Raw genomic sequence first — 26,009 nt, 5'->3', positions numbered from 1 at the left:
TAGCTCTGTCGTGCGATATGCGATTATAATCTCGGTTTCTTTTAAAAGCATTACCACCACTTAGCCAATGAGGTGTAACAAGATACCAGGCGACTGTTTTACGATGTTCTGTCCATTAAAGTTGGTTGCTATAATGGGCAAACACAGTGTTTAATTTGGGAGGGTAGGGTGGTGATTTATAGCGACTATTTCCACACAAATGCTTCAGCAAAGAAATGCATTGTTGTTGTTTTTTCTCGAACTTGATGAAGATTTAAGAAGGTTTTCTCGAACTCAAACATTGTTTAGAAGCTAGGGAATACGTCTTGCATGTTTTAGCTTTTGAATTTACCGATGAACTTGACAGAGTGTGTCAGGTTTGCGTGATTGGGGCAGCCATGTGGCCTACCATTCCCACCGGAAGTTGTAAGTCTAGGTGGCCTGGTGAAACCGTCTGCCAGGGCCACAGTCAGACACGCCACTCTGCGCTCTGCTCTCTCTCTCCCTGGACCCAATAACTGTAGCCGGCTTGACTTAGGCATACATTTGTACAGTTGGCAAAGTATATTGTATACGTATATACCTTTTGTTGTAGAAGGTCAAGCTGTATTATGTCTACATGTACGTTTTGTGTTCAAAATGTTATCAACGTTAATTGATTCGTCAAAAGAGTTGATATTCTAGCACTACATGTATCATCATAATCCATGCGATGCGTAACGTTAATTAACTTGTAATAGTCCAAACTCAGTCTCCATATTATCTGTTCACACTGATTTTTCTGACAATTGATTTCATGTCCTCCTGCAGTAACAGACGATAACAGCATGAGGGCGCTGCTTGCCGCGGTGTGTGTACTGGCTATCGTAGCCGTACAACTGTCATCAGCCAATCCCACCTGCACGCCACTGTACAGAAAACTATGCAGAGTGAGTACCTTTTCTTTCTTTTTCTTGGCGCGTGATCTAACTAATTTCTAAATGTCTCACTAACTCTCTGTCGCTTTCCTTAACTCGTTAGCTTAATACATTTCTAGCCTCTACCAGGCTTCGGGAGGCGACTGGAAAGAGTAAAAATCGCCCAAGTAGAGAGATAACCAGGGGACGGCTAAAGAGTTCGGGTGCGGCCGGCAAACTGTACTCTCTACCGGACCAACTCCATTGGCATGTTATCTCTCTATTTGGGCGATTTCTACTCTTTCCAACCGCATCCCGAAGCCTGTTAGAGGCTACTACATTCTTACTATCGCGTTTTCTAGCATGCATGCATCTCTTTGCTCTTTTCTCAAGAATAACAACTATGTCTTAGTGTACAAAGTTCTCCGAAAAAAAAAATGCTTGATGGCAGCGTACAGATAAGCTGTAACATGTACTGCTGTGCTCACTTCCTTACATGCTTTTTCTCAAGAATTGCTAATAAGCCTTACCCTGCAAAGTTCTCCAGAAAAAAAGGCGGCTTGCATGACAGCGTAGCCTGGTATCCAGTCTTACGTGATTGGGGCTGTTGTTCAGGCAGGCTGTGTCTTCGGGGCCCAACTAGCTTCCCCCCGCCCAGTACAACAGGCCGACCAGGTTACGCTAATACAGATGGCATGCCTGGGGATTTAATTTGTCCCAACACGTTCGTGGTAGGGCTAAACAATCTCTCGTGAAAACCTAGCTGAGGCGGGCGGGGAAGAGCTCCTGCAGCCCCGAGAAAAACCCGCCCCTACCACGTATTAAAGACTGGATACCAGGCTAATAACAGCGTACCTGTAATTAATATGTACTGCTGTGCTCACTTCCTTACTGGCTCCCGGAAGCTACTACCTGTACTCCGGTACCGTCAGGAACACCTCGGACGTACAGGTGAATGTGTTACGTCATCACAACGTGCGTGCCTGAGAAGGGATGGGGGGGGGGGGTCTTAATAATGGTCTCAAATGGACAATAGCTAAGGGGCGGAGACTTAAAATTTACACTTGATAGGATGTTTACACTATCTATATTTAGAGCCATGCTTTGGACTAACTAAAGATAGGGTTTCAAATGAATGCCCACTTCCCACCAAAACTTCCTTCTGATAACTCAGAATACAGCCCCTCCTTTCCGCTATGAAAGTATTGTCATTACACCTATGGCGATATCTTGCATTGTGTTAACCGGAATCAACTCAAATTTATAATACAGGCGAGATTAGAAGATCAAGAAAACATTACATTGAAGCCCCGTTTTTCAATCATCTGAGTTTAATTTACTAGCGACTTTCCTTATTCAAACTCTGTGGCTTAATCGCTTTCTCTATAATTTTTTTCTTTCTTTTGGGGTATTTGAACTCGACAACATCCCATTACCTACTCCCTGATGTAATTTGATGTCCTTTCTAGTAAGTTACTACTACCATCTATACTTTTGACACTCACACATCGAACTTTTTTTTCCGACTGACCCCGAAGGTTTCCGACTGGAGCGTCTGGAGCCCGAAGGACAACATCTTCGGCTGCAGTCGGGTCTTCCGAACACGCGAGGTGATCGACAACCCGCTGGGGAGCACTGCCTGCTGCCCTCCACTGAGGGAGGAGAAGGAACAATGTAAGTACTCAAAAGAAAAAAAAGATAGCCTGTTAAAAACGCCTAAAACACGTCAAAGACAATAAGCCGAAGCCTGTTTTGAGAATGGTTATTAGCGAGATATGATCCCAAATGTAACTGTCTTCTTCATACTCACCTGTAACCAAAGCGTTGTACATAGAACTCCAATTCGTACTGTTTGTGACTTTGACACACATTTTCACTTGATTCATTTGGTTTGCTATCAATGCTTTTTAATTAAGCAAACATTGCTTTCGCCATAACACTTGACACAAGGCGTTTAGTGGATTCGTGAATCGATGATATTAGTCAATGGTGACCATGAAAAATAGAGTACAGTATTAATGAATTACAAATACTAGTAATGCGTTGAATAGAAAAGTTCTTTATTCAAAATCACAACCTCTTGTTTAACAAAAGTCGGCGCCAAGATGATCGTCTGTCATCTTTATCATGGCAATGATAACCTGTTCATTGGTGCCTGCTGTGCACTCCTGTGCAGGCCCCGTGGGCAGAATGGAACCTTCTCTCGGCGGCTATGTAGGATGGCCGGCTATATTAAAATAATGCGTTAAAATCTCTTCCCCACCGCCGCGGGGCCTGCACAGGAGGCTAGCACTGAAGTGGTTGTGATTAAGAACTTTTGCTTCTCAATCATACTACGACATACACCAACATGATGAAATCACAGTCACGCAAATAATATATTGTTTCCTTCTTCTAAAGGCGGGATTCCCACAAAAGAGCAGACAGTCGGGGCCATGTCCTCGGGCTTCCTGGGCCCTCTCAGCGGAGACGGCTTCCGCAAGGCCGACGGGTCCACCGACGTCATCGACATGGTGTTCCTCTTCGACAAGAGCGGCAGCGTCAGGGAGGTGAACTTCAACGACGCCAAGCAGAACATTCAGGTACTGCAGACGGACGTCTTGGTGTTGGCATAAAGTTTGAAAGTTAACGTTGTCGACGCTTTCATTGCTTGTATTGCTTGATCTAGCGCCACCTGTTAAAATCGATGATGTGTCAATGATGTGATATATGCTCTGTCCAGATGTTTCTTCTCTCTACCCGATAAGTGTGTAAAGGGTAATTTTGTCATATGGAAACATGCCAATTATATAAAATACTTCATGACCTAACTGCTATAGCTAAAGCTACGTCGCTACGTCATGTACGTGTTTTTATTATATTTCTGCGATGTTAAAATAGACGAACATGACATATTTGAATGTTACTTACCGATGTTTCTTCACTCCCTAGGATCTGATTGATAACTTCCCCACGCCCGTGGACCAGGCGAACACCCGTGTGGCCGCTATCTCCTTCTCAGACGAAGAGAGGACCCGTGTGGAGTTCGACTTCACGCAGACCGTCAGCCGGGACCAAGTCAAGGCCGCACTGGGCAACATCGATTACGAAAGTAAGACTTGGCGTGAAGTTTTCGTCCAGAAGTATTCCTCAAACTCTCATTAGATACATCATTCGATAAACATACAGCAACGTGGTCCACTAGTAACATTCATGGTTGTAAAGTATTTTTTAAGATTCATGTGGCATCATGTAAATGTAGATACTTTGGTACTTGGGGCACTTTCTGAATGACCAAAAGAAAAAAAAAATGTTCTTCTTTTAAATATCCAAAACCCACAAATTTTGGAAAAGGTGGGACATTACGTCTTCCATGGTTTGCAAAAGAGAAGTCAAACCCTTTATTTAGACATATATCTTAGACATAGCTATAGTTTCAGAGAATTACCTTTTATTATGCAGATTTTAAAGTTATTTTGTACTCTGTTTCAATGTTCTTTTATCCTTGTCATTTGCAAGTAGCCTTCGGGCATGAATTTGCAATAAACGTATCTCTTTAATTTATTCACCGTGTGTTTCCTTGCCGTGTTTTCCGCAGGAGGTTGGACGGCCACCGGCACGGCTCTGGAGTTGGCCCGTGATAACGTGTTCCAGTCCGTGGCCGGGTCTCGTGCCAACGCCGCCAAGATTCTCTTCCTCATCACGGACGGCAAGTCCAACCGCGGAGCGGCGCCTATCCCCATCGCAGACCAGCTCAAGGGCAACGGTAAAGCCGCACTCGTGCTACATATTAGTTTTACTCATTTTTAACAAACCAAAGCAGCAACTATCACTTTTTCCATCATTTCTTTAAGCTTTAAGGGTGGTTCTTTGTAATATTGAACTAAAAAAATTAACAGAAATTGCGTTTGCTTCATACTCGTACAAAATGGGTTGCGTTTAGCAACTCTCACTTCTTCCATCCCTTTTTAAGGGTGGTGGTTGTTCTTTGTAATATCGAACTAGAAAGTCTCAGGCAACAACATTCGTTTAGCTCATACAAAACAGGTTGCGCTTAGCTGGTCAAGTCATGACAATAATATGTTTTTACTCTAAACTTCTGAGAATGTTCTGTTTCCTTAAAAGTGGGATATTGTACACCCAATGTACGTCTTTAGAATGGGAGACATGGGATGAAACATCATATGTAACTCCGTAAATAATTTCATCAGGTTGGTAATCGAATGCATAGCAAAGTTCTTTCTTCACAACCATTTATTTTTCACGAGCCTACGTTTCGATGACCGTCTGTCATCTTCATCAGGGCCTAGTATGTATGTCACAATTGCACTACGTTCGGAAATCCATTGTTAACAGTAAAAACTAACCTAAGTGCACTGTGAACCAAGTAACAGTGCACTGTGAACGATGTAATATTTTTAGTGCACTATGCACTAAGTAATATTTAACGTCAGTACTAGTGCACACTAAACCAGTCAGAATTGCCCTGATGAAGATGACAGACGGTCATCGAAACGTCGGCTCGTGAAATATAAATGGTTGTGAAGAAAGAACTTTGCTATCCATCATATGCAACTTTGGACATCTTGTCTCTCTTTCCAGACGTTGAGATGTTCGCGTTCGCCGTGGGGCCTGAGAACCAGATTAACGAGGACGAGCTGCGCAGCATAGTCTCGGAACCCGTCCCCGAACACCTGTTCTACGCCGGCAGCTTCTCCGCCATGTCCGACGTCTTCGACGACTTCATCACTATCCTCAGGGAGAGATTCGGAGGTGAGTCAGGGACGACGCTTAGCGGTTGGGTGATAAACTGCAGTGCAGCATTTTTGCAATGACCGGCACCATACATAACAGTTTTAGCTTTGAACAATGCATAATGAATATTAGACACAAGCTTCGAGCTATCTACAAAAAAAGGTGAATAATAAATAGTGAATGAATTTAGCCTTATTTACGTCTTGCACTTTGCTTATGATATACTAAAATACACTCATATCCAAATGTAATCTTCTAACTATTTTCTTTCATTTCCTTCCAAGGAGGCTCCTCCTTTTCGACCACCGATGATGAGTACGATTACGACTACGGCTTCTTCCGTCGGTGAGAAGGAACAGAAACAAGAGGATGACAAACTCGTCCATGCATTCTCAACGGTCGCATAGTGTTATATAATATATCCGTAGCCTTTCGGAAAACGACCATGTGTAAAACTTAAAAAGAAAAGCCATATTTTGTACATATAGGAAGAAAGAGCAAGGATAAGTTCACTGTGGTCCAGTGAAAAATAAGGGTATTTGGTGGAACGAAACAGTGTTAGTACCTACCGAAATGTAACAGATTGTACAGTGATAGAATGCTTAGTTATTTCGGTAACAGAATTAACTAGCAATTTCGGTAAAAGCAGATGCTTCGATAGCTACAAACAAAGTACATGTATTTGTAAGTGATATACATAGAATAGGAAAGTATGGTGCATCTTTAATGCTTCACGTATGTACCTGCACACTGTACTCAAAGGAAGAGGATTCTGTATAGATTTCGATGCCATTCCTTTTCTTTACCTAACTGCAAAACTACATACAGTATTTATTCCTCAGTATTGCTTGCACAAGTGCCACCTGTTAAAATTGATACTGATAGAAAGCACACCTTAGATGATGTGATACGCTTTGTCCACATGTTTCTTCTCTCTACCCAATAAATGTGTAAAAATGTAACTTTGTTGAGCTGTTTTGAATCAACCTGTCCTGACAGGCACTTAATTACATGAAGAGTATAAACTGGTCAGACTTTTAATTGTTTATACTAGTCAAACTAAAAACTCAAACACAGCAAAAGAGTATATTTTGATAAGAGATGGCTACACATATAAATCACAAAATACAATTTTTCATGGAAGCAATTAGATTTAGTCTAATTTAGTATCTACATATATCAAAACTTCACAAAGATACATGTAATTGCAAATGACCTGAAATTAAATGTTTCCATAGGAGAATGATTTTAAAAAAATTTAACATAATATTTGGCAAGAAGTTGACTTATCTATTCTTTCTAATGCACTTTGAACTTTATACATTTGTTGTTCTCGCAAGTGTCAATCAGCCTTGCTCTCAACTCCTCATTGGTCACTGGACACCATGAATATTCATGAGTTGTCTCTGGAGGCGTGTCTTCCCCGACTGCAAGTGTATAGAGTAAGGTGAGACAGATGCCATCAGCGAGGCCATGTGGTTTTCCCAGGTGTTCAACACCTAACACACCTACAAGCTGGATTGGCAGTTTACCTGAAAGTGCATCACCCGTAAGCACCTGCAAAGGGAAGACCACATCATAGAATTGACAGCAAGTTTGTATGAAAGCAACTTTGTTAACACATGTAGCCAAATCCAAACACCGTATGTATGATACTTGCACATAGATATACATGTACATGTACATGTACATGCTCAAAAGTCCTCTTTTTATCTAAAAGGTCCGAGGTTTTTCTTTAAAAGGTGGACTGATTTGTGACCAGTGGGACTGGAATCCTCTTTGTCTCAGAAATCCTGCCAAAAATGCAGAAAGTACCATTTCAGAAGGTTCCATTTTCAGGAAGATTGCGCCTATAGCGTTCACTGGTCCCTTGGACAGTAGCAAGAATCCCCCCAAACAAAATCCTGGCTTTGGGCATGAACACTACACTACCAACTACCAAACACACACAACAACAACATGCAACAACAGCAGACATCATGAAGAGTACAGTCTGTTCCCTTACCAGAGCTGTCCTAAGAAGCCTGAGTAGAGGTAAGATAATGGACCAGTCCTTGAGTAACATCCGTGTGGTGGGAAGGTGGGGGGTGGGGGTGGTTCTCACCAGTAACTCTGGAACAGTCCTGAAGGAAAATAATAAACAGTTAGATATACAAACAAGCATTCATAACACAGCAACTTCTTACATACATGTACATGCACATGGGTAGTGTGATTCTGGAGAAAAGGAATATCTACTTCAGGCAAGTGTGTTTTGTCTATTTCAAGCATCACTTTCCAAAATGTTAGAATGAAAGAGAACTGCAAGAGGACAATAAATGTATTCTGATACATATATAGATAAGACGTGCATTATCATTAAAACATTTTATGAGATCATACTAGTAAATAATGAAAGTACACATATATTTACTGTTTCAAATATCAGATTAAAATATGCATCTTCTTGGTGGTACTTTGCAGATGAGTTTGAATTTTCTTGTTACATGAATACAGTTTACCCTGCTTACCCTTCTGAGCACCCCTTGAGTAGAACAAGCCTGAGACTGACAAACTTGTGAGCCTGTAAGACTGGGAGTACACATGGGGGTTTCTGGGACTCTGGTGTGGACTGGTGCTGCACAGCCAGGTCTATGATGGGGAAGATGTCCTTGGCTCTGTTGGGGGTTAAGGATGGAAGTTTTTACTGCAAGTTATGAATAAACATGTCATCTGTAATTTCGTTGTTCTGTAATATTTTTTAACTCATTGTATCCTTTCATCTCATTTATCACTTTGTCTAATTATTTGACTGTTTGGGCACCACGGATGATCACACAACCAATTTTCTCCACCCTTCTGTTCTTCTTGATGTTCCCCTTTGTATCATGCTATCCATTCTTTAATATTACCCTCTCATCTTTTCTGTTGCCTACCCTTCTTTTTTCCTCCCTGTGCTGTTCCATGCATGCATCCACAACCACTAATTCTAAATGGTTTTCAGAAATTCAACCTACAGGAAAGAAAAGAACTGTAAATCTGGCAGCTGTAGTAACTGCAACATGTAACAGCGACCATGGCAATGACCTCTGACCTGATGGGCATGTCGTTTTCTGTCCTGACGTCCTGCACACTGCACCAGCGTGCCTGCAGGGATTCCCCGTCTGCCTCAGCAGGAGTCTTCAGCTTCCCTCCCGTGACCGTCCCCGTGAAGGTCAGCCTGACCCAGTGACCCCCGTTGACCTCTGCCATGAGGAGGGTGGAGGGTTCAAAGGTCAGGCCTGTCTCCTCCTCAACCTCTCGACATACAGCTTCCTGAGAACAGGTGGAAAATCACAGTTTGTTTCAAAACATTAGCAAAACTCTTTACGCCTTTGCAGAACAATTTTGTGATGAGATGAACTGGTTTACTAGATACATAACGCACTAAAAGGCACGTCATTGTAGCATATGGGGCTAAATTGCAGTGTACTGTACATGCTAAAATTGCATCAGAAGACTGCTAAATACTTGACATGCTATCTATTACATTTAGTAGTCATTGACAGTGTGACATTTTCATACAGGGTTCAGGAGCTTAACACAGTATAGCAAAGTGTCAAATCATTTACTAGTAATCTGTTCATGTTATATGTTCCAATGCAGGCCTACTCTCAGAGATTTAGTTGGGAAACCAAGATGCATACATGTATATTGAGTGCATAAAACTGGTGTATTACATTTTAAGGTGATGCAGACACAGAAACAAACAAAAAACGGCACCTGGAAGGTCTCATTGGGTTCTATCCTGCCTGCGGGGAGGTACCAGGTGCCCCGACATGACCTCTTGGCCTCCTGCATCATCAGCACCTGTCCCTGGTCGTTCAGCAGAACACCGCACACGATCCAGCCGGCGGTCTTCTTTGCTATCACATGTTCTTTGTCTGAATGGTAGAACAATTTATTGGTTGGCCACGCTGTCATGATCATGATGATCAAGACCAAATGAAAATGACTACAATCGGCTATAAATGATGACAGTTAAGAAAGCAGAATTTGGTGTCAGTTAGGGATGGTGAAGAACTCTGTACAATGCTTTTCTTTTCTCTCTATAATATTTGTTTTTATTTGGTAGGGAATTAAGAGTTTTAATAATAGGTTGTACGTAATACATTTGAAATAGCTTATTAATTTTAATACAACACTAGACCAGAACGTAACATCAGTTTTTCTGACCTGAGTCAGCCCCTATGGGGTCCACATCACACACAAACGGTCCTGGAGTCTCTCCACTCAGGATCCTCAGCAGGTCCGTCTCCGCTTCAGACATCACTCAGCAACTGGTGAAGGGAAAAGGCTTTAACTTTGAATTAGTAGTAGTAAATTTTCATTAAAATGTGTTGCTTAAGCATCTTCTGTAGGTATCATTACTAGGGAATGAACAACAACCAAGGAATCAGCAATACATTCATTAGTCATCAACTGAACGATCAGGCTGTGCTTTATAGCTATTATGTTACCCCAATATTTTCGAACGAATGGCAAACGAAAAGCCTGACGCCCCCCTCCCATACTGCACCAAAATAGACGAGTCGATCGAAAAATATGTAACGTTACCTTGTTGACAAGTGGCTATCTATACATGTATCTGCCGCTTTGTTTCGTCTATAGTGTAGCATGGGCTGCAAGCGAGGTAAAGCTGGTTTAGGGCATCTGTTCCAAACCGTTTTCCAGAGAGAATTTCGTCCTTCCAGCGTACCTCTGTGTTGTTTCCCTGTCACTTCCGCATACGTCATCATCTGGAGGTCAAGGGTTATCCTTTTTTCGCGGGAAATTAAAGTCGAACAGCGGTAACCTCCAAGGAGATGTGGGAGTGGAAGATTAGTAACGTTTCTGACAGCTAGGATCTCTGAAAGTTTAATATAATGAATGAATATCAGAAAAGCGCGGCCCTGAGAAAATTAATGTTTCGATCGTCCACCCAAAAATATGGAAAACTGATCTGAGCTAGTGTCATGAAAATTAAGTCGAGTCAAAATTGCGCAACAAGCTACGATGTACGGCAAATGACACTTAATATATAACTATAAACAATTTCTACTAGCTTTCTTATCCAACCTTATCATTCAACACATGTACATGTTATGATGGAATACTAACCTTCATATTGTTGTAACTGTGGTGCGCCCAGCGACGTGGCTCGTAACGGTTACCTCCAAGATGGTGAAGTGAATTGAAGTATGTTATTTCATCCAACCCCCGGTTCAAGAAAGGTTTCTATGCTGACTATAACTGCGCTAGGATCAAACTTTTACAGGGTATACATACATTCGCATTTTCTCGCTAGCCAACAAAGTACTGATTGCTTTGTTTTCTGATTCTCATTCATTATTAAATAGATCTAGAGGTTCCTTACTTGGTTTCTGCCCATAGTGTGTGCGAGATGACTTCACACAGTGACTCAAGATCGAGTCAGTTTAGCTATGGGTAATTAAGTTTTGTGCTTGAACCGTTAGCCTGAATCCTCTCACGAGAACGACAAAGGTGCTGTTGGTTTGACATTTGTAAACGATAAAATCAAATATTTGCACTAGCCGTACGCGTACCGTGACGTCATTGTTTGCGAGCCTGTTGCAAACTTGGCGTTGTGGGTGTCACAGCAGGTGAGTCTTAAAACTTTAAGTAACGACATTTCTGCCTCATATTTCCATGAATTCTATCCTATGATAAGTCATTGCATACCTCACAGCACTACGACTCAGTAAATGGTGACTTATTTTCCATGCTTTATTAACTTAAGCCAAGAATATGTTAGGACGACAAAGGCATGGCTGCCGGCAGTACTATAAAAATGGCGGTTACCCTACATATTTGATTTGTCTCTGAAGACTTGTATGCGTCCATCTGAAAAGAACGTAGCCATTTCAGAGCTTTGCGATCCTTTCAACAACCAACCAGTCATAACAGAAGAAGCTGTTTTATCTTTATCATTAATATAAGTTTGTAACAGTGAACTGGGTCGCAAGTCATGGCTGTGTGCAAAAGGCAAACATTCCGCCGTCGGCATGGCGTAGCCTCGTAAATATCAGTACCCGTGGAACTTTTCATCACATAGCGTCTGGTTAGACTACGCTGCAGGCTCTGGGCCAGTGGCAGGGCTATGTCTAGAAAAAGAGCGTAAAAAGTAACGTTATAGAATATGAACCCTGGAAAATATCAAAAGAAGCAGAATAGATCAACAGGACCTGTTCGGCGACTGGGCTGTGGCAGCAAGTAGTGTCCTGAATACTTCATTCGATAAGCTGGCTAAATTAAAATACATATGCGTTCGACTTCGAGCCAAAAACTGGAAACTTAGTATCATCTTTGGCCTAGCCTGTTATCACTCCAAAATCTCTTCATGGGCTTTAAGATTGACACTAAAAGATACGTGTAACATCAATTCAATTGTATGGGAACTACATCAGTGCCTCATAGTATATGTCATACCTTGTAACAATGCCAAATGGCTGGGAGCGAGCCGGTAATTCTCATTCAAACGTCGTCACGCACACAGAATACAGTTAGGGTAATGATTAATCCGCACATTCCAAACTTAGTACGTAACGTCCATACGCCACGATACGCCTATCGGAATACCATTACATGTCACTTAGGAGAAAATATGGGACAGCCATTACCGTGAATATGCAAGTACATGTGACCCCTCCTCTGCAAAAAGTACAACTTCACACATCCTATAAATACTCCCTTAAAAATGCTCCACATTGCCGCATTACTACGGAACTGAATAGTATTCCGTGTACGTGTATACACTCCTTAATTGTATTGTTTTGTTCCTATGTGACATTTTTCACACAACTTGTACCGCTGATAATTTTTCTTCCTGCGTCTCCAGGTTAACTATGGCGTACCGTCCATTGCCATACACACGGAGAACACAGACCGTGTCTGAAGTACTGCGCCTCAATAGTCATGACTTGGATCGTATCAGGGTAAGACGAAATTAAGTCCGTCACTGTTCTTAAGTGTAAACATAGTCTGACATTCGTAGATGCTAGTGATAGATTTAAAGTGGGAAGCTGCATGAACGTGAAAACTTGCAGAGCTAGTGTCTAGCAATATTTGATGCTTCCGTTTCCCTGTGATTGTGTAATGTAGGGTCACATAGCAGCAAGGCCCAGAGTTAGTTCAGGGTCTAACTGAGGAGGGGGGGGGGTAGTTTCCTTGGGAACATATTGGCTCGTGTATCTAATATCTAAAGCCTTGGCAACCGTCTGGCACTCAGGCTAGCTACGTTTCACTGTCCTTTGTAATGGTAGGCCAAATAACTGACCTTTTTTTTCATTTTTGACAGACGAACTACACGTACAGCAGCAAGACGAGGGAGGAAACCGCTCACGCCATCTCCAGGTTCCCGACTCTTGAAGCAGCTGTGGGAGAAGGTAATACACGGCATTGTGATCAGTAAAAATCATGGTTAACTTGTATAGATATTCAGCCTTTCAATCTATACATGCAGAGGGTAACAGCGACATACACAAGTGGCAGCAAGTTATCCTCTGTCATATATCCACATCATGTGTGCTGTGTGTTCTCTTGTAGTCATGCCGTCGTGCCCATAGGCATGTTTGGTAAACATGTCATATGATAATTATGATACTGTGAGGGTAACTTGAAACATAAAGGAAAGAGTTACAAAGGTAGGAAACTACAACCAGAAATACTTTCTTGTGCAGGTCTGGCGGAAGCCGGCCACATCGGGTCTACTGTCCGCCTTTGCTTGGAGGGTGCTGTACCTATCAGGCATAACGGTACGTGTATGACAATCTCAACAAAAGAAAAACTAACGTTTGTACACATGGGTCCACTATACCATGAAATTAAGGGCACTGCGTGTACCAATATCTCATGATGTTAGTAACAATTTTTCCAATGATAAAAAGACATGTTTCAGATCATTTCTGTGCAATTTCCAGGCATGATGAACACCGGGCATGCAGGTTTAGTTCTCAGGCACTACATGACCGTGTTTTCCTTTCCCCACAACGCAGGCAAGCATTACGGGATCCCGATGGTGTTTGTCCTCCCACGGAAGTTTCCGCACGACCCTCCCACCTGTCTGGTCCGGCCGGCGTGTACCGACACGGGCACGGCACCCATCCGGGAGAGCCAGGTGTGTCTGTGTGTGGAGACCAGCGGGAAGATTACCTTCCCATACCTGGAGGACTGGAACTACGTGAGTTTTGTTTTAGCGACAATTCCTATAACATGCTTGACCATGTTTCAAGGGATAGTCTCGCTTCTCAGTTACTAAGATGAAAAGAGCCGTACTAGATGATACTGTACTATTCATTTTATTGATTTGGAAATGCTCCTTTTCAATTATAAAAGAAGCAGAAGTAGAAGTAGCCAGCTCGTGACCTAGCAGTACATGCAGTTAAAAATCTAAATCAGATATAGATCATTTTGCCCTGAATTGTTGCTACATGTATTGAAAGTAAATGTATGTTATTTTTCTAATCAAATTGGCAAATCAGTGATCTTACCTTAGATACTTTACGTTATATCATAACTTGGGTTATCATCAACATTTTTGCCTGCATTCCAGCGCACGTCCAACCTGACTACCCTGATAGAGATTATTACAGCACATTTCGGAGAACGTCCGCCAGTTACTGACGAAGTGCTCGCCAGTCTGGAGGTCAAGAAAGGAAGTTCCCCAGGTACTCAGATACTTAATAAAACGCCTGATTCTATCAGCAACATTTCGTCATCTACCATATACATGTACATGTACGAACACATTGACAAGTATGTGGCATGTTATAAGTTCCTCCACCCACCTTATACATGTAAGAGTTGATCCGTCATTGAATGTGGAGATGATATGAGAGTCACAGTGAACATCTTTCATAACACCCTTTGTAACGTTTGCTCTGTCGTATTTTGACAGCAGGTCTGCCGTCCCCACAGCCACTCAGAAGGACCAGATATACCTCTCTTCCTTCGGGCCTCTACGGGTGGGTTTGTAGTCAATATGTGTGTGTTCCTAGATGTCCAAGTTCTTCTAATGTGTAGTTTTCTAAGGTTAAGAATAGGATATCTGCAATAGGAACAGGATCCGTTATGGAAAATTATTCTCTTCCATTCCAACACAAAATATGGACTCACCAAACTATATGTCAGGTCTTAACGATGTGCCAACACAGATTAGCTTTCACGCTAACAACAGGATGCTTTCTAGTGATTATCTATTGGCATGTACACAGGATTGGCGACATATTCGAAGAGCCTGCAGAGGAGGCGAGCAAAAAGACAAAGGAGGACGAAGAGAACAAAACAACGGTTGAAGAAAAGGCAACAAAAGTGGAAACGACTGAAGTCTTTGTGCACGTGGTTTGTGAAACCGGGCAAGGCCTGGGAGCAACACAGAAACCAGACGAGAACAGACAGTCAAAGACAGAGGAAAACGTAGACGCGTCAACCAGAGATGACAAGATGACGAACGATGAGAGAACAGATGACAACAAGGATCAGAATGTTCCCAAAACAGCCGATGAAAAGGAAGAGAAAACAAGTGAAGATGTCACAGCACCTCTCCTCACCAAAGTAGAAGTCCAGACAACAAGGCAAAATAGGAAAGATTTCGAAACACCGAAAGGCAAAAACGGCTCGAAGGAAGTGAAGTCAGAAAAACGGAGAAAGCGAGAAGCAAACATGCATGCTAGTTTCCGTGGTGAGTGTCTTACTCTCCTCGTATCAATATGATGTTCAAAACTATCACTATACAGTAAGGTGTATAAAATGCACATAAATACCATAATCTGCAGAGATTTATGATATCTACATTCGTCATCATATTCATATTTCTACATTCGTACATAATGGAAAACTGAAAGAAACTGCTTAATAATATATTTTCTCACATTACTTCATCTTTTGTTTCTTTTCCGTCAGATGAAGACGACATGGAGGAGGAATCCACAGGCTGTTTCCCACGAAAAAGTTCCGCACGGCGGCTGAAGAGCACATCGCCACCTAAGCACGGTAAGAATTCGATTTGTTTTTTTAAATCACGAACGTCCATCTAGGAAAATAAACGGTCGTAGACTACTATAATACTGTACAGAAACTAAAGAGTGCAGTTTCTTTCATGGGAATGTATATGTATCTATACAGCCGGTATAACTGCCCCTCGGCATAATCATGGAGCTTCCTCTTTGAACCTCCTTGGCATAACACACCAGCTTCAATGAACAACTTTGCGAGATATTATTAGTTTTCTTACCAGCATTTGGAGTGTTCCATAACAAACAAGACGCATAGCAGAAGCTCGATGTATTGCAAAAAAAAAAAGATGCACAAAGGATTATAAATGTTATAAATGCTTTGTTTAACTTTTCAGGTCCAACAGAAAGTGGTACGAGGGTCAGTCATAAGGATCTGAAAAAGCTTTCCCGGAACTTGGGAGATGAGTGGCAACAACTAGCCATCAGCCTGGGTTCCACCCCAGCCGACGTGCACAGGTACAGGGACAAGCACAACAGACAGCGGAAACAGGTCTTCTGTATGCTGGACGACTGGAGAGACAGGGCCGGGGACAGAGCAACTAGAGAAAATCTTTGCAATGTTTTGAAAAAGCTAAATGTTGAAGTTGATAAGTATGCCTTTCTTATGTAAGAGACGCATCATGTTTGTCTTGTGTTGTGTATCAGATATTGTAGATTATACTCTCTTAAAAAAAGTTTTTTTTAATTTTTTCTGCACCATTGTCGCATGAAAGTACCAATAGTATTGTAATGAAATCCACAATTCAGCAAAATGGCTGCGAGTGATTTTAACCTGAATAAACCATTCCTCCATTCATTCATGAAAATAAAATACACCATAATTGCAGTTCTGTGTATTTTGAAGGCATTTGAAGTACTAGTAACTTTCTGTCGATAAGGACAAAATAATATGGGAAGGAAAGGGAAAGGATGTTTGAGACAGTGCCCTTCCCTTGTGAAACGTGTTCCAGATACCGTTCTATTCCTTTGTATAAGTTGTTAATTAGAGTTCAGTTCTAATGCCTTTTGTACGTGTGTTTGATGTGTTGGGTGGCATGATTACTTGCAATGCGCGCGCCGGTGATCCACTGTATTGTTCAGTTGTAAATAGAGTCAATAAATAATTAAATGTTTGAGGTGGCGTGTATTTCTGATTGTCTATTGTGTATGGGTATGTCAATCTTATCTAAATCTGATTAAAAAGAGTATAACTGAAACGTTCAAATACATGTGTTCTTTGTGACGCAAGAGTTGTCAAGTAGAACTACTTGTTGTCAAGGTGAGTCAGCTGCGTAATGCTACTTTGCACCTCAAATTAAAGACTTCAGGGTGTGATTTGGTCCGTCCCTAATGTGACGTCATACTTTTATTTTCTTGTAACTCACCATATCACCGAAACTTTTTGACATAAAGGGAGAAATGGGTTGTACAGATAGGTTGTAGCTATCATAGTGATTCAGAAATGCACCACAAGAGAGTAGCTTTCATCGAGTTGGCCCAACGTAACATGTTAAAACTCCGGCGCCTTGATATCTTCAGTTGACGCACGGGAATCCCCGCGGAGTGATATGTACACCGCGCGGCGAAAGCGGAACCATAAAGCACCTGTTCCCAAAGGTGTGTGGTGGCTCTGAGCGTCCGTCCTAATGGTGCCGACACCCACCCTCCGTTTCCATGAATATGTAAGGTAATTGTTCCGTAATAACTTTGTGTTATGTTACATTCTCTATTAAGGGCTACAGTTTTAGTATGAGCAATCGTTTTAAACTCAAACTATCCACCCTAAAATGTTTAGAAACTTGACCATGCACTGCACTTTTGCACCTTTGTTCAACATGGCGGACATATTTTCTCGATCTTTTCGCAGTTGTGTCGATGCCAGTTCACGACGAGCTACCAATCGTTACCCACAGTAACAGCCATATACAGCACTATTAAGTGAAAATACGTCATGTAATGTGTTTAAGTCACCAGTTGTACTTACTCAGTTTACCTCCAAGCACACAGTTTGAGAAAGTTTGGGACAACGCCATGGTTATTTTTAGATCAAACCATATGACGTCACCTGGCCAGGGTCGCATTACACAGTCTTTCTTCTTGCCTCCCAGGGCGATAGTAGTTTGGGTAAAAAGTAGTGCGAAAAGAAATATTTAAGACTTATGCTGTGTATCCTGTGTTATGGAAATACCGGGGGTGGGGGGCTACATCAATTTCACATCCACATAGCCTAGCGGCGACCAATGGGTGACCAGCATTCCGCGCCACGCCCACTTTGCGGTCGATTCCATTCGACAATGGGGTTGAACAGCATCCTTCCGTATGGCGCGGCAGGTAATCGTAGTTGGAAATGTCAGATAAACAATGTAAGAATTGGTGTATTTGGGGTGAAAATAATGCAAGTACCGAAGTTACGGGTTCCTTTCTCAGCACTCGGTATACAGAGTTGAGGTGGCTTCCGTCCTAGATCTCCAGTGCCGAAGGTACGTCAACACTTGGTGTGTCGGCGGCTTCAGCACTGGAAACTCGGAATCGGCAAATCAAACCTTGTCTTTAAAAAGGGTATCGAGATGCTGCCACTCATATTTTCGAGATCATACCGCCTGGGTAACAAAGTTTAATCGGGACAAGGTTATCGGCAGGACACGACTGCAAGGCCTCTTTTCTTACATTTTCACAGACAAAGACTTGGCCTAAGATACTGTTTTGTACGCCGCGCGGCCGACGTAAGCACCAGAAGCCCAGTGCCGAAATGGTTTAACTCGGCTCGGTAGTTATTTTGCTCCAACTATTCAAAGACACAGAATTCAGAAAACAATTTACAAATGTATCTTTTGAACAAGTTTGATAAACATCTTTTTCAACCATATCTTGCTAAAGCGCGGGTTGTGGGTGTGGCCGAAACGCTGTGGCTATATACACACCAGGTGTGTATATAAAAGACAAATAGATTTTATATAACAGTTACCATGGAGGTAGAAAAATTCTCTCTTTTACCTCCATGCAGTTACACACCGAAATACTAGCCTCCTTGATAGGCCCAATACCTGGGTTTTTGTGAGTGTTTGACGATTCAGGGGCACCAAGTTTAAACCTCGGTCTTCAAGTTTATCTTAGTGGATGATGAAAATCAGAAAACAACACGGAAATCCCCACCGAAGTTCGAAAACACAGGGACTCGGCGGTCAGAGATCCGGCGTCGGTCGTGAGAGTGCGGGACCGTTCCCGATGGGGACGGCTCGGGCGTTGAAGGGAAGCAACGGTCAGGTGTGGCCGGGAGTTCTGCGCTCAGGCTCCCGAGGGTTCGCGGCCAGCTCTACGGCGCGTTCCCGCCTTACGGCAGCGACGGACTCGGGCGGTGCGGCCGCTCGTCTCTGTGCGGACGGTCGAGCGGAGAGCGGACCGCCCCGCTTGCGCGGGGCCCGGGACCCTCCGCTCCCGGCGGCGGCGGCGAGACCGGTCGCCCGCCCCTGGCGTCCTCGCTATCTGGTTGATCCTGCCAGTAGTCATATGCTTGTCTCAAAGATTAAGCCATGCACGTGCAAGTTTAAACTGTCTCAGTGAAACTGCGAATGGCTCATTAAATCAGTTATGGTTCCTTTGATCGTCACATCCTACATGGATAACTGTGGTAATTCTAGAGCTAATACTAGTACATGCGGAAGAAGCGCCGACCTCACGGTCTGGCGTGCATTTATCAGACCAAGACCAACCCGGGGTTCGCCCTGGTCCCTAGTTTGGTGACTGTGGATAACCCACCGGCGACAGATCATTCGAATGTCTGCCCTATCAACTTTCCGGTTATGTATATAAAAGACAAATAGATTTTATATACACACCGGGTATGTATATAAAAGACAAATAGATTTTATATACACACCGGGTGTGCATATAAAAGACAAATAGATTTTATATACACACCGGGTGTGCATATAAAAGACAAATAGATTTTATATACAAACCGGGTGTGTATATAAAAGAGATTTTATATACACACCGGGTGTGTATATAGCCACGTTCTGGCCGAAATGCTCAGGTAGCATACTGGTCATTGTTACCTTCATTACAAATGGAGATATTGTTTTCTCTCTGTAACCAGCTGCCAGGATAGCCCAAGGTTATTTGGAAGCCTTTTAGGTGCATGCCCTATACTCCAGACATGTGTTTCTTGTGTTTTTGCATATTGCAAGGAGGTTGATTTTAAACCTCCTTGGCATAACTTATAATAATAATAATAATAATATTAAAAAAATGTAAAAGGATTGACAGTAATGATATTATGAAATGTGGGTAGGTCTATGAATGTCATTTGTTTAATTGTTACATGTATATGATGAAATGTTAAAAGGAATCCTGTGAATGAATAGGACTTTCATGCATACATTGGTATGTTGGTAGGTCTTGGGAAGACAAACGTCAAGGTCAATCATGGGCCTCCAAGCAGCTTTCTTTAGTACTGCAGCAGAACTTCCAGTTTTTGTCTTTTGTCCTGGGCATGTTGTGCTTTAATTTTGGGTGGTAAATAGCTTAATGTCATGTGAGGAAAATGTGGTGTAGGTTTGGCCTGCCTGGCATCTTGTTCTGAAACTGCAGGGGTGGTTAAGCTAAAATCTTTCATTGTTCTGATAACATCCAATGACTATTTCATTGAAATCCACAGTTAAAAGCAAAATGGGGGTGGACTTGTCCACCTACCGAGCTCGGATCGGCTGTTTCCAGAACCCGACTGCCAGGTGTGCACGATGTCGGTCCCAGGCATCAGCACTGCTGCTGGGGGTCATCCTGGCAAAGCTTTGGAACAAAGTGATGGGACGTGGGCCAGGGAAACTTGTCAGGTAAGAACTGCCCATTAGCTTTACTTTTATTTATTATGATATTATTAATGTCATGTGCACATATATATATATATATGTGATATAGAATATCATGTGTAGGTGATGTTGTGTTACGTGTGTTACGCCAAAGGGCGGTTATACCGGGCCCGGCTATACTGATACAGGTACAGATACAGATGTGCATTGGTGGACACTGCAATTTGTATTTTCAGATGCTGCTATGTAATGATGTCATGTCTGCTGGCCTGGTTCCTGGCATGTAAACTTCTGCTGCAGGCAGGAGACATTGAGCAAAACCCTGGCCCTACATTAAGGTTTGTAAAATATAGTTTTTATAGATATACCTATTAAGAGGGTCTTAAACTCTTAATGCAGTAACGATTCGGGTCATGAAATTGTTGAGGACAAAAAAATGGACACTTCATTCAAATGCTGAATCAGATGTTCCTTGATGCATTCAATTTGTTTGGTATACAAATCATTAATGTACAATGGATACTCTATACAGGTCTTTAGTATATTGTTGGATCCTGATGTCTCCATACCTTGTACCTACAGAGAAACAGACCCTGACACACATGAGGTAGAGGAGCAAAGTTTGACACCCAGACAAAATGATGATGATCTCCTTGAGCTAGACCTATCTGGGAGGAATATGTCACATGTGCCAAACAAGGCATTCCAGCAAAATGACCTACAGGTCCTCAATCTCCAACGTAACAGTATCAAAGTCATACCTACAGACATAGGTATGTTGTTTCAGCTTAGACATTTGGACATCAGTTGCAACAAACTTTCCCACCTACCTGACTCTATCTCATCTTTATCAAATCTCGAAGAACTGAACATATCGGAGAACAAAATACACGAGTTTCCAAAAGGAATGGAAAACATGCAGGCACTGAAAGTGTTAATCTATCGAAACAATGCCCTTGTCACCATACCTGAGCAGGTCTTTTCCTTCCCAGGTATTGAGGAGCTTGATGTTTCAGATAACGAGCTGTCAGAAGTGTCACCATTGATAGGGAATCTGTTGTCACTAAAGGTGCTCAATCTTAGGTGGAACCAGTCTCTCCAAATCCTACCTCAGGAACTTTGCCAGTTGTCTAATCTAGAGGAGATAAACTTGTCAGTTTGTGACCTTGGTTGTTTGCCAGATGATATTGGTAAACTCAGGAAGCTGAAAACTATCAAATTAAGTTGTAATAGAATTTCATCACTGCCAGCATCAGTTTTTCAGAGTCTTGTCAACCTAGAGGAATTGGATCTTTGTGAAAATTCAATTACAGAAATTCCAGAAAGCATTTCAACCCTGAAGAAGTTAACATCTCTTAAAGTAGCTGGCAACCAACTTACAAAGCTCCCCACATCTATTGTAGAGCTTACAGAACTACAATCATTAGATATATCGTATAATTCCATTCTTGGCTTGCCTGGCAATTTTGAAGACTTAGTTCACATTACTATCTTTAACTTGAAGCACAACAAAATCTCACTTGTGCCATTTTTGAAATGTGATGCTTTCCATGCACTCCAAGAAATACATCTCACAGGTAACCCAATCCAGCTGTCTGAATCACAACTGGTGTCAGACTTTTGTAAAAGAAGAAGAGTTACTGTTTGTGTAGATCACAGACAGTATGTACAACTGATAAAGCAAAACCATAGCTATGGAATGATGGGGAAAGTTATCATTCTCTGGGAACAAGGCAATGAAGTTAATGCTTCCAGATACAACTCTTTTAATTATATTAATCTGTCAAATCAGAGATTAAAGACAGTACCTTACAGTTTAGATATTCATGACCCATTGAAAATACTGCTGAGTCATAACAGGATTGAAACATTTCCAGTCAGCCCTCCTGTTATGGGATGTTCCAAATTAACACACCTTGACCTCAGTCACAACCTGTTATCAGCCCTTCGAGAAGAAATACGTCTTCTTTCAAATCTGAGGAATCTCAATGTGTCCCATAACAAACTTCAATCCATTCCTCCAGGTGTATATGAATTACTTTCATTAACAGTTTTTGACATGTCACACAATTTTGTCCAACAGCTACCTCCAACGAAATTCCCAAGTTTGGAGTGGTTGGACTTGTCTTCCAATAAGTTCCAAACTGTGCCAGACAGTATTTTACAAACACAAAGTATCACATACCTAAATCTGTTAGGAAATGATATTTCATCCCTCCCTGCTGATATAGTCAGACTAACAAATCTTGATACTCTCTGTTATGATATAAGAAGGCTACAGAATCTGAGCCATGTGCCATTTGAGTTGAAGACCATGCCCTGGGGCATTGAATGGACTGTTAACTGTAACGATATGCCTAATAGTACTTCTGCTGGGAATAAAATTCATTTCATTGTAAGACCAAAGGTAGGATATTTGCAAGTCAAAACAAATACAAAAGAAGTGAGTGAATGTGGGGTCTATGAGCATTTACAGTATGAACTCAACAGCACTATCAATTGCTTTGAGGATACCCTTAGGGAGGTGAACCTGTCAAACTGCAATATTCAGTCTTTACCAGAGCAGATGTCTTTCCTTTCAAAGTTAACAAAACTTGATGTCAGTAATAACAGGTTGTCAAGTTTTCCTATTACATTACCAGGTTTGCAAAGTCTACAAGTTCTGAATGTTTCAAATTGTAGTCTTACTGTACTACCAGAGTCAATAGGAGACAACCTTCCCTCTCTTACAAGCTTGGACATATCCAGAAACAACCTCAAGACTCTGCCAAACTCCTTATCTAACCTGCCTAGATTAGAAATATTGTCCCTACAGTACTGTGGTTGTCATCAGGTAGAATTTCTGGCAAATCTGACATCATTAAGATATGTTAATGTGGACCTTGCTCAGCTTATCAGTATTCGTGTATGTTGTTTGGATCAATTATCTGCAGCAGGAACCACCGTCAGTCTGGTACAGAGGAATATGTGGACTGACACTGTGATATCCATTAATGAACTTAGAGGATCTGACCTTCACATTACTCCATCCTGTGTGAAATCGTATCCTTTTCATGAAAAACAAACCCAGCCCTTGACTTCCATCAGCATCAGTGGCATTGATGATCCAGATATTCTTTATAGTTTGTTATCCACTATCTGCACACAAAACCTACAAGCTCTCAACATAGTGAACTGCAGTCTTACTGCACTGCCAGCTTCATTGGGAGACCTTCAATCACTGACCAGCTTGGACATATCTGAGAACCCCCTTAAGACCCTTCCCAGTATCATATTACACATGTCCACATTAGAAGTACTTAATGTGTCAAACTGCAGTCTTACTGCATTGCCAGATTCACTGGGAGATGTTCAGTCACTTACAGACGTAGACATATCTGGAAATTCTCTTAATACCATTCCCAGTACCATATTACATATTATGTCCATATTAAAAGTTCTGAGTGTTTCAAATTGTAGTCTTACTGTACTACCAGATTCAATAGGAGACAACCTTCCCTATCTTACAAGCTTGGACATATCCAGAAACAACCTCAAGACTCTGCCAAACTCCTTATCTAACCTGTCTAGATTAGAAACATTGTCCCTACAGTACTGTGGCTGTCATCAGGTAGGATTTCTGTCAAATCTGGCATCATTGAGACATGTGAAGGTGGACCTTGCTCAGCTTATCAGTATTTGTGTGTGTTGTTTGGATCAATTATCTGCAGCAGGAACCACCATCAGTCTGATACAGAGGGATAGGGGGACTGAAACTGTGATATCCATTGATGAACTTAGAGGGTCTGACCTTCACATTACTCCATACAGTGTTATATCATATCCCTCTCATGAAAAACATTCCCAGCCTTTGACTTCCATCAGCATCAGTGACATTGATGATCCAGATATTCTTAATGGTTCATTATCCATTCTGTGCACGCAAAATCTACAGGCTCTCAAAGTAGCAAACTGTAGTATTACTGCATTGCCAGATTCACTGGGAGACCTTCAGTCACTGACCAGCTTGGACATATCTGGCAACCCCCTTAAGACCCCTTCCATCACCATGTTACATTTACCTATGCCGAAATCACATAATTATATCACAGATATGATGTTACCAGAATCACTGGCCAAATTGTTATCACTGCAGAGACTGACAATTTCCCACTGTGGTTGGTATCAAATGGTATTTCTTTCTGAACTTAAGCAGTTGGAATACCTCAAAGTAGACTTTTGGCAGCTGGTGTCTATTCAACAACAGACAGCTGAACAGTTACCAGACCATTTACAAATTGAGTGTGAAGATAATGTATGCAGGATTGCATTAGAGGATTTGCAACACAGTGTTGTAAAACTGCAATGCTATAATAAACTACATTGCCTAACTAACCCTGCAGGTGACTTTCAATACAATGGAGACATCACCAAAATGTATGTGAGTGGAAGCAAATTTGTTTCACTCAACACTTTATGTGTCATTAATACCCTACAGGAGCTTATCATAACCAACTGTGAAATTAGTGACTTCATTGACTGTAACAAATTAAAGTTACCAGCAAATCTGACTAGACTACATGTAGATATGAGTTCAACTTTCATCAATGTACATGTATTTGGTAATAAGTATGAATTCCCCCTATCCATCTGTCAGCAAAGTGCACTTCAGGAACTTAAAATGTCTCACTGCAGCATACATCGTGTGTCAGAAGACATTGCACTGCTGGTAAATTTGACCCATCTTGATCTCAGCAGAAACTGGATTGAAGACCTTCCTGATGAAATATGCAACATGACCTCACTTAAATGGCTTTGCCTGCGAAACAATGAGTTATTCAGATTACCAGAGAGGATTGGCAACCTACTCTCTTTGGAATACCTTGATGTATCAGTCAACAAACTTCATGCCATACCTAATTCCTTCAAATTGTTGACTTGTATGAATAAGTTGAAACTCTTCCACTGTGGTTGCTATCAGTTGGACTTGCTTTCTGAGCTCAAACAGTTGACAGAACTAACAGTAGACTTTTGGCAGCTGGTCTCTGTTCAAGAGCAGACAGCTCACCAGTTACCAGATTTGGCACAGATGAAGGTTATTTACTTTGATCATGACAAGTGTCTTGATATATCTTGTTACTTTGAAGAAGATGATGCTATAGAATCTGTCGGAATTCCATTGGATAAGTTGCAATGCGGTATCATAGAACTGCAAGGCCAACAAAACTTTTTTATTCCAAGTCCTCCAAGTGACTTCAACTACAGTGGAAACATCATAAAGATGGACCTGAGTGGAAGCAGCTTTGTTGAGCCCACTCTCAAAATAGGATTTATTCACACACTTCAGGAACTGACTGTTGTAAACTGTGACCTTGACCTCACATCCGATAAAATAAACCTACCTGCTAATCTGACCACACTAGATGTGAGTGGTAATCATGGTCACCTTGGATGCATTGGTCAGCAAAATGCACTTCAGAAGCTCAAAATGTCTAACTGCAGCATACATCGTGTGTCAGAAGACATTGGACTGCTGGTAAATTTGACCCATCTTGATCTCAGAAGAAACTGGATTGAAGACCTTCCTGATGGAATATGCAACA

The 26,009-nt window shown here is 41.8% G+C and overlaps 5 protein-coding genes across 5 annotated transcripts; 4 read left to right on the top strand and 1 right to left on the bottom strand.

Annotated features, from left to right (window-relative positions):
• The first annotated feature begins 769 nt into the window (after positions 1-769).
• Positions 770-5,977, top strand: LOC109484560 (cartilage matrix protein-like). The gene is made up of 7 exons (XM_019787880.1): positions 770-908; positions 2,414-2,549; positions 3,276-3,457; positions 3,807-3,966; positions 4,453-4,620; positions 5,457-5,627; positions 5,894-5,977. Exons 1-7 carry the CDS (start codon positions 807-809, stop codon positions 5,956-5,958), a joined length of 984 nt encoding a protein of 327 aa, XP_019643439.1. The 5' UTR covers positions 770-806; the 3' UTR covers positions 5,959-5,977.
• A 274-nt stretch (positions 5,978-6,251) lies between these two features.
• Positions 6,252-10,377, bottom strand: LOC109484668 (8-oxo-dGDP phosphatase NUDT18-like). The gene is made up of 7 exons (XM_019788015.1): positions 10,185-10,377; positions 9,804-9,907; positions 9,351-9,511; positions 8,683-8,903; positions 8,120-8,266; positions 7,615-7,732; positions 6,252-7,166 (listed from the first exon to the last, which is right to left on the bottom strand). Exons 2-7 carry the CDS (start codon positions 9,895-9,897, stop codon positions 6,909-6,911), a joined length of 999 nt encoding a protein of 332 aa, XP_019643574.1. The 5' UTR covers positions 9,898-9,907; positions 10,185-10,377; the 3' UTR covers positions 6,252-6,908.
• A 2,091-nt stretch (positions 10,378-12,468) lies between these two features.
• On the top strand, positions 12,469-16,554 carry LOC109484655 (protein starmaker-like). The gene is made up of 9 exons (XM_019788002.1): positions 12,469-12,562; positions 12,925-13,012; positions 13,307-13,381; positions 13,622-13,806; positions 14,179-14,293; positions 14,524-14,590; positions 14,840-15,306; positions 15,528-15,617; positions 15,976-16,554. The coding sequence occupies exons 1-9, from the start codon at positions 12,473-12,475 to the stop codon at positions 16,248-16,250; spliced, it is 1,452 nt and encodes a 483-aa protein (XP_019643561.1). The 5' UTR covers positions 12,469-12,472; the 3' UTR covers positions 16,251-16,554.
• A 647-nt stretch (positions 16,555-17,201) lies between these two features.
• On the top strand, positions 17,202-22,026 carry LOC109484372 (leucine-rich repeat-containing protein 1-like). The gene is made up of 5 exons (XM_019787623.1): positions 17,202-17,301; positions 20,277-20,451; positions 20,664-20,765; positions 21,010-21,887; positions 22,019-22,026. Exons 2-5 carry the CDS (start codon positions 20,288-20,290, stop codon positions 22,024-22,026), a joined length of 1,152 nt encoding a protein of 383 aa, XP_019643182.1. The 5' UTR covers positions 17,202-17,301; positions 20,277-20,287.
• A 63-nt stretch (positions 22,027-22,089) lies between these two features.
• LOC109484371 (protein scribble homolog) lies at positions 22,090-23,798 on the top strand. The gene is made up of 2 exons (XM_019787622.1): positions 22,090-23,380; positions 23,763-23,798. Exons 1-2 carry the CDS (start codon positions 22,127-22,129, stop codon positions 23,796-23,798), a joined length of 1,290 nt encoding a protein of 429 aa, XP_019643181.1. The 5' UTR covers positions 22,090-22,126.
• The last annotated feature ends 2,211 nt before the right edge of the window (positions 23,799-26,009 follow it).

This window comes from Branchiostoma belcheri, unplaced genomic scaffold (assembly GCF_001625305.1).
Source record: "Branchiostoma belcheri isolate BF01 breed outbred unplaced genomic scaffold, Haploidv18h27 scaffold7, whole genome shotgun sequence".
NCBI lineage: Eukaryota > Metazoa > Chordata > Leptocardii > Amphioxiformes > Branchiostomatidae > Branchiostoma > Branchiostoma belcheri.
This window is presented reverse-complemented; position numbering and strand designations above follow the sequence as displayed.